Source organism: Alexandromys fortis, unplaced genomic scaffold (genome assembly GCF_014885135.2).
Source record: "Alexandromys fortis isolate MF-2015 unplaced genomic scaffold, M_Fortis_MF-2015_v1.1 scaffold_29, whole genome shotgun sequence".
NCBI classification, from domain to species: Eukaryota; Metazoa; Chordata; class Mammalia; order Rodentia; family Cricetidae; genus Alexandromys; species Alexandromys fortis.
In genome coordinates, this window is record NW_026067891.1 from 1,947,995 (window position 1) to 1,956,915 (window position 8,921).

The 8,921-nt window shown below is 49.8% G+C and overlaps 1 protein-coding gene across 1 annotated transcript; it reads right to left on the bottom strand.

Annotated features, from left to right (window-relative positions):
• Positions 1-2,187: 2,187 nt before the first annotated feature.
• Bod1 (biorientation of chromosomes in cell division 1) lies at positions 2,188-8,018 on the bottom strand. The gene is made up of 4 exons (XM_050133506.1): positions 7,605-8,018; positions 5,938-6,062; positions 3,703-3,899; positions 2,188-2,896 (listed from the first exon to the last, which is right to left on the bottom strand). Exons 1-3 carry the CDS (start codon positions 8,001-8,003, stop codon positions 3,704-3,706), a joined length of 720 nt encoding a protein of 239 aa, XP_049989463.1. The 5' UTR covers positions 8,004-8,018; the 3' UTR covers positions 2,188-2,896; position 3,703.
• Positions 8,019-8,921: the final 903 nt, after the last annotated feature.

The window sequence follows — 8,921 nt, forward strand, 5'->3', positions numbered from 1 at the left end:
GCTGGGATGCATCTGGTGTTTCTCCAGCACACAGGGCTGCTAACACAGCACACAAGAACTTGCCGAGCTCTGAGTTAGTAGAGGATGAGACACAGTGACAAAAGCAAGGCTAAACCCACTTGAGCACCTAGAGTTCACACAACTGGCTCTAGATGGTAAGCTGGGTCAGTGCCAAGCTAGGGATTGGAAACATACCAGGAACTAAGGTCTCCGGTAGCAAGCTGATTTTGGTTCACACAAGGGAGCTTCAGAACAGGGTACCACTCAGCTGGCCCTAATCAGGGCCCTTCCCGGTGCTGATCATATCCTAGAGGTCAGCCCCATGCTCCACACAGCTCTCGCAATGGCTTTTCCAGAGAAGCCGGGCTCACTTAAGACCACCAACAAATCACATCTTGCCAAGAAATGAATACAGGAGTTGGGGGCGAACATGATCAAACTACATTGTGGAACATTCTTAAAGGAATAACTAAAATATCAAAAAGCAAAACAGAATGTTTACAGCAAGGTGTTTAATAGGTGAAGCAGTTTTGGTGGGCTAACCTTCCTTGGGGGAAGAGCTGTCCTACTTCTTGGACCGTGATTTCCTCAAAGGTACTGTGTGATAAACCCAATCAATACCCAAAGCTTAAGGATGCACAGATCTGGTTGGCAACCAATCAGCTAAGGCAGTACTCTTCCTCGCCTCTGAGTCTTACAGGGTTGTCGTGACTACACCTCCCCCTTGGTCAAATGTCCATCTTCTAAGAGCACAAGTCTAACATGACAAAGCCCTGCTTCCCTCAACTCTGCCTGAGTCTTAATGGGAAAATGTGCAGGCAGAACTGTGGAGGCCCTGAGCTCTAGGCAGGCAAATGTGAAAGACTGCACTTCTGGGCATCTGGTCGGGTCTTCTTCAGTCATGGGAAAAGAGATCACAGATTGAAACCTGTCTGCTTAAAACACACACAAAACTGAGTAGGCTTTCCCCTGAGCTGGTCTGTCGTGCCATCTTTCCTTAGGTGGGGCAGCTGTGCAGCCTTAGGATGTAAGGACCGTCTAGGAGAGACACTTCTCTGCACGTGTAGGAAGGTAGGGTCAAGGACTGTGTTCTGTGCCCAGCTGTTGAGAACTTTGGTTCCTGTCCTGACAAGGCCAGCAACCTGCTCCATGGAGATGGTACCACATCTAGGAGGGGGAAATATATCACACCTCTGCGGTCACTTCCACCTGTGCTGAGGGTGGAGCCAGTTTTTTTTTTTTTTAAGATTTATTTATTATGTATACATGCATGCCAGAAGAGGGCACCAGATCTCATTTAGATGGCTGTGAACCATCATGTGATTGCTGGGAATTGAACTCAGGTCCTCTGGAAGAGCAGCCAGTGCTCTTAATCTCTGAGCCATCTCTCCAGCCCCAGCCAGTTTGTTTTTAACACAAGCGCAGGTGCTGCAAAAATCTTGCTGAGCTCTTGACAGGAAACAAAGTCCTCCCTGAGGGATTTGTGGAAAGGTGGAAGGGAAACGTTTCTTCTAAGGAAGAAACAATCAGCTGGGTTGAATTTTGTTAGATCCGAGCTGGGCACGTTGCTCAGATGTAGAACATGCGCTTAGCAGGTGCAAAGACACCGGGTTCGTCTACCCCCAGCACCACAAAACCTCCAAACCCAACAGGTTAGATCAACAGTATCAACAGTGTACTCAACTAAGAACAAGGACTCTTAGTTTGAAGCAATCTTTGCTACATCCAAGGCTCAGCATCACCTGGGAGCTCGTGAGATACAAACTTCTAGGGCAGTAAATAAAGCTGTTTACCAAGCCTGGTGACCTGAATTCAATCACTGGGATCCGCGGGGTAGGAGAGAACCAATATCCACAAGCTGACCTCTGACCTTCACACATGCAACCTGTCCCCTTCTCATCCCACCCCAGGCCAGGCCAATAACACCCAGATCCCATGGCCCACCCTGAGATACTCAGGGGCACTGGTACTCATCCAAGCTTGGGATAAGCTGGAACACTCAACCAGACACTGTCTGTCCCTGACCAGTTGCAACACCCACCCCATGTCAGGATGCTTTTTAAGTTCCAGCCAGCAACCCTTCATTCCCATCAAGTCACGTGTTGTACAGAGAAGGCAGGCAGGTAAAGGGGAGTCACCTCCACAGACAGAGGCGCTAAGATTCTAAGATTCTGTTGAGGCTTTAGGGAAAGATCAAATGACTTTATTGCAAAAACGTCTGCTATTTATTACTAACGGTTTTTCTGAAAATACAAACACAAGAACTGAGCACCACATCCAGAGTGACTCGCCCTGTGGCTAGGGAGAGGCCAGGACTGAGGCTGTGGGGCTTTTCTCCCTCACTCCAGGGCTCCAAGTTACCTCTGATAAGAGAAAGGAAACCACTAAAATCCCCAAGTACAGGAAGTACAGGAAGGTCACAACCTTAGGGCTACTGATGCTAACTGCTGCACATCCCAGCCTATAACTCTAGCAATGCTATCAAAACCCACTGTCAAAGAGCTGCTCCCATGGCCCTTTGCTGTCCTGACCGGCTAGCCCCAGCCTGGCTTCTGCATACTGCAGAGCACAAGCGTTAACATCCACATGCAGTGTCCAGGTTCAAGTATAAAGGTCTGATCAGGACAGCCCGAGTCACGTAGTGCTTAAACCTCTGTAGTGTCTATACTGGGGTCAGACCCCTGGACAGGCTGGCCAAAGGTGGCACAATTCATGAGGAAGTATGAATAACGTCCCACCACCAAACTTGCTGTCCATCCAATATGGACACCACCCGAGTCAAGGTCAAAATCTTGACATCAGTAGTGACATCATCGACTAAAGTTATATCCGTATGAAACTGGAATCTGTTTCATTTCTTCATTAAATGGAGTCTTCCAAAGGTATCAGGTATATCCTTTAAAAAAAAGAGAGATAATCATGTCAAAATGCTACTTTGATAAGGCTCCATATTTTCCTAAAAGAATTTACAATGAAACAATTTAAAATTAATGTTTTACTCTCCAGGATGAATTAAGGATCTCTCCCAAGAAGCACAAGAAGACAGTCCTTCAACTGCCCATGGTCAAAGGCCTAGGTCAACGCCTCCCTACCCAGTTTGTTAGCACCAGTATCTTAACTGACTCACTAGCAGCAGAACAAGGGACCAGAACCCCCCAGGGTGTGACCAAGGCAGACAAGGTCTACTGCTCATCCAGTGGCTCCCCAAACCAGGCACAGCATTCACCTGTGTCTCCAGCTATTTTTAAAGTTTAGATTAGATCCTAAACCTGAGACAGAGAACAGATCTGCACGGCAATCATAGCGGCTACACGGGAACACGGAGCTCACGGCGAGTGTCTCACTTGAGACAGCACTTGGGGATGGTGCTTGATTTTATGAAAATCACACTATTAGCCGGGGAGAGCCACATGTAAGCAATCTCAGAGAAGATAACCTCTACATAAGTCCCCTGTGCAAACCAGTTGCCACAAAGGTTTCTGATGAGGTTTCCTTGGTGACCTGGATGCTCGGCTCTAGTGGCACAGAGCACACCCGCCCAATGGGAGCGTGCTGGTGCTGAGTTCACTGAGATAGCTCACGGGGTGAGCTCTACTTCCAGCACCCTCTTCTGAACAGGTGAAACATGTCTAAGTACAGCTTACCCTGCTTCTAACCACCTCACACACTGACCAGCAAGAAAAGAGAGATAGGTTACTAAACCTTAGGAAGTATCTTGGGATGGCGCTGGCGGATCCTGGCTTTCAGGTTCTGGAGGAGGAGCTGGCACAGCTTCTTTTTTCTGGGCTGCCAGGAACTCGTGGATTGCTCGCTCTATCTGTGGCCTGAAGATGTGATTTAGTTTGGGGTCCACCACCTGAGAAATGATCCTATCCACTCCTGCTTCCAACATGCCTGACCTGTGGAAACAAACAAACTACTGTTATTTGGTTCTCAAGAGTTCTCCTCTGCACCAGTAAGCCCCAAGTCCCACTCAAGAGCCCAGCAAACATACATTTCCCCCGGTCTAGACCACTGGCCTTTCATTTGAGGGGGTTCACAGCTGCCTGCCAACCACCATTCCTAATGCAGTCTCAACTTTGTACAGAGGAACCAGACAACACTCAACAGACTGCTGCAAAGGCCAACACACATGACTAACCGCACGAGTCTGGTCACAGGTGTAGGGTAAAATTGCATTCATAGTGTCAAAGGCAGCAAGCCTTGTGCCTCAGCTTTCCTCAGCATTTATTCTTAGCAGCCAGAACAGAAGTGGCTTCCAGCAACACAAAGCAGGTGAGGTGTCTGTGATGACTGGTGAGACACACAGACCGGGCGTGCAATGTGCAGAACCGAGCTCCCCTTGAGAAAGGGAGCAGCACTGTGCAGACGAAGAGACAGCACAGGCAGCTGTAGAGGCCACACTCCCCTAGTGCAGAGAGCCAGCCTTACGTGGGTGTTAATTTTCTTCACTGATAAGATTCTGGTTTCAGTGGTCATAAGCCACACAATGAATACTATAGCGCTTGTTAGCAAAATCCTTTTCTATTTTTAAAACCTTTTAAATTTCAAAATCACTATATAGTCCCAAGAAGTTGCAAGGAAATATATGAGGAGGCTCATGCATCCTTAGCCAGACACCTCTAGTGTTAGCACCTTGTCTAACACACTACATAGGGACCAAGCTAGGAATCTGGCGCTGGTACAATCCAGACTGGATCAGATGACCCACACTCAAATGTGTATGTATTTTTACCCGGCCTGCCTTGTGTTGCTGTAACAAATACCTGAGGCTAGAAATAAATGTATAAAGAGGTATACTTGGATCATCATCTAGTGACTCAAAGTCCAAACAGCACAGTGCCAGCAGTCTAAGGTCCCTATTGGTATTGCAACGCGATGAGCATGCAGATGCCAAGACAGACTAGGCAGCATGAGGAGAAAAGCAGCTGAACCCACCTCTTCCCACCCTCTTTCTGAGAGGTCTCACCGGGTAGGTGAACCAAGACTCTGACTCTCCTACTAATCTTCCCACCTCAGTGCTGGGGTAACAGGAGTGTGACAGACACCACATCTGGCTGAACTAAACAACTGATTCTTACTCAGTGCCACAAAGAAGAAGGTCCCATGACCTCAACTCCTACCAGCTCCTGCCACATCATCCTCAACTCCCTGAGGATCAGCTCCTATTGTATGAGCCTCTGGGGGGTACAGCACAACTTTACACGAGTGGCTTAGGGCGTACACCAGCACCACTAAGACATCTAGCAGCATCATGAGAGTCCCTGGTTCCAGTTATCTCAGCCCAGCTCCCTTCATGCCCTTGGCAGCCACCACTGGCCACACATCTCTGCACTGGTGGCAAATGCAGTCATTCCTCAGTCTCCCCAGACTTGCTTTTCTCACAATTCCCTGATGTTTCTGTTTTCACAGTCCTGCTCCATAAGCTTTTATTCAACAAATTTAGTGTGGTAAGAAGTGCTGAATACAAGCCTTGGTGTTAAAAGCCAAGATGGATTCTGGACAGACCAAAAATCATGGAAAATCTGGAATCTATGATCCATCCCCGGTGTGCCAGTGACAATAAGGCCACTCGTGTGAGTCCTCTATAATGCTGCCTCTATTCTGTGAATGACAACATCTTCCAGGACATCTTCCTGCAAACTGTCACCACACTCTGGCAGGTGAAGCCCGGCTAGCCTGCCCCCTAACACTGGCATCTGGACTCACTCTCATGTTCAGATCACACTGAAGGCTTTAAAGAACTGAGCCTCACAATCCAGAAGCCCTGCCAGAGTTACCACCGAATGGCCACACCCAGGAGGCACCCGGAGCGAGCAGTGGGTACTCTAGGCTCTGCTCACCCGGCTACAAAGCACCATCCACCAGGAGGCCGTGAACCGAGGGCAGTCCGCAGCAGCATGCTGGAACACCCACTGTTCCCACTGCTTTACTTACTGAACCACGCTCTGCCTCAGCCCATTTCGCAACTGGTTCTTGTTCATTGCAGGATTCCATTCCTGTTTGTCCAGGTGTGTGGACACAAAATTATCCACTTTCTGCCTCAGGTTCTGGTAAGCTGGCTGAGACATTCAGAAAAAGAGACCAAGTCAGTGCATGTGCCAAAGTTGTGGAAACGAGCCATTCAGAAAACTGCTTTTCAGAGAAGAAACACATTTTTCTCATTTAAGCAGACTTCCACCTGACCTCAGAACTCACCCTGCAGTACGGAGCTATGAATCAACAGCCGGGAGGGTATTTGTTTAGCAATGGCTAGGCACAGTGCAGGGTGGCACCTATAGAAATCTACCTACCTCCTCCAGGGAGGGCCCATTAGTATTGCTCTGCCTGCATTTACACAGTAGTTTTCAGAACCTGAAAAGTAAACAAAGGTGCCCTCCAGCTGCCATGTGGCCAAGGACAGACGCAGGTGGCTTCTGCAAAGAACTGTTTCTAGGTCAAAGTGACCTTCCATGAGGCGCCTGACTCCTGAGTTCCAGCAATTTGCATCCATAATATGCAAACATTCAGCCAGCTCCCCTCACAGTGGGTGTCTGCAGGGGTACACCCTGGAGAGGGCCCTCCAAATGAAAGGGCCACCCAGGCCTCAGCAAGAGTCACTACAGCTAATGCCAAGGGACCTCTGCACGTTGCCAGGTAGAGGTGTGACCCTTACAGGAGCCCGAGGCACTTACTCTAAGTGCTCCTAAGAGCTGGAGAACAAGACTAGGAAATTCCCTGTGAGTACAGGGAATGGATGTCCTGAGACCCCAGCCTCCTCCCCCTCTTCACCCCATCCATGCTGAGTGGTCTGTCAGTATCTCCAGGACTGAACTGAGACTCTGCCTTCAGGCATGGCTCTGGGCCCTTTATGAGAATTTGTAAAGGGAAGGGTGGCCTATCTGTGAGGCTCCTGGACTGAGATGTGTATAGGCAGGGCAGACCTAACCCCACATCAAACCCATAACGTAGGCCCAGGCAGCCTGCAGATGAGAGCCAAGCCACCAGCTAAGGCCTATCTAGACCAGCTGGCTTGGGGGACATGCCGCCCTAACAGCATGTGGAACAACCCCTAGAGCCCTCTCGGTCAGTAAAGAGCCCCCAACTCCACCACCTTACTCCGCACTGAATCTAACATAGGCATCAACTCCCTTTAAATTAGTTAAAGGATACAAAATAAGGATGCTGACTTTACGCTTATCCCAACTTGACCAAACAAAAGCCCGCAAATTATTCCTCTGGGGAAAGGGAACAGCTATTACCGTGTGGTCCAATCCACCCGTGCTTAAAATCACCACCCTGGTGGTGAACAGAAAATGGGTTGCGCTCCTAAAGCACTCTGCCTTTCCCGACTATTCTAAAAACACGGGTTTCTTTCGGATGGAGGGAGCTGCATGTGTGCAGCTGTAATCTCCAAAGGCGACTGGACTAAAAATCACAGCTGGTAAGTGATGGGCGAGAGCAGAGCTCAGGTGTGCACCACACGGAAAGCGCCGGTACTGCTCCCAGCCGTGCGTCCCCGAGGCTCACGGGCTGCCTTTTGTTTTACAACCGCCCCTCCGCGACTAGCAAGTCAAAACAGCGGGGTGCACCGCCTGCCCCCCCCCCCCCAACGGCCCCGGTACCTTGGTGTCCACGTCAGCCAGGCAGTCCCGGCGGAAGCTGTCGAACAGGCCGCGGCTCTTGAGCTGTTCCACTATGAGAGCAATGAGCTGCGGGTCTCCCGGAGGTAGCGAAGCAGGGTTGACCGGGCCCCCTGTCCCACTCGAGCCCGCCGCCGATCCCGAGGCCTGGCCCGCCGCGCCCGCTCCCGCACCGTCCGCCATGGCCGCGCCCCGCGCCCGCGCCGAGCCCCGCGCTCGGATGCTCCTCCGGGAGCCGCGGGCCGCGCTGCGCAGACACGGAGGGCCCCACGGAGGCGGCGGCGACGGAGGCGGCAGGGTGGGAGGCGGCGGGGCCCACGGCGCTCCCCGCTCGCAGCGCTGCAGGCGCTCGTCTAATGGCGTCACCGGCGGCCTTTGCATTGTGGGACGGTTGGTTTCCTGGAGCCATCGCTCAAGTTCTTATAGACTGGGTCTGGTCGTAGAAAACTACAACTCCCAGCAGGCAATTGGCTCGCTCGCGCTAGTTCGCGGGACAACATGGGAATTGTAGGCTCAAGCCTTAGCAAGGGCTGGAAATTGTTCAGTCACTGCAGCCTTCCCAAATCAGACCGCCCCACAGAGCAGTGAGCAATGACCTGTAGAGCTGATTGGAAGATTTACACTTTAAAAACGGAATCAGTAACTCTGTTTCCATGTCTGGCAGCCTCTGCTTTTGACATGCTCTCAACGCCCATAACTTCCTTCAACAATATGATCTGGAAAATTTGGTTAACAATGGGTTGATCATATTTCTTTTTTTTAATAAAATTAACTTTACATTTATTTTGTGTGGCAGGGAGGGGCGGTGGAACGTGCTACTGCGCTTGTGTGGCGATCAGAGGACAAAGGCACTGGTCCCTCCTATGATGGAGGTCCTGGAGTCGAACTCGCATTCTCAAGATTGATGGTAAATGCCTTTGCCCACTGAGCTATCTAGCAGGCCTACAAGAAATACATCTTTTCCAAAGTTTGCACCTGTCTGTTTGATTTTTAATAGCAACACAGATTCATTTTACAAAATCGTAAAATAATTAAAGAAGAAAAATAAAAAACCCGCTAATAAGTCTTTCTTGCATGTATGGATTTTCTCTTCAATATTAAATATTATCAGTATTAATAGTAGAGCCAGTAAGTAGAATGTGCTAGAAGTAATGCCGCTGTCCTCTTTAAAGCCAGTAAGTAGAATGTGCTAGAAGTAATGCCGCTGTCCTCTTTAAAGCCAGTAAGTAGAATGTGCTAGAAGTAATACCGCTGTCCTCTTTAAACACTTCCACAGCTATCTGAAGGCCAGCACTGCTA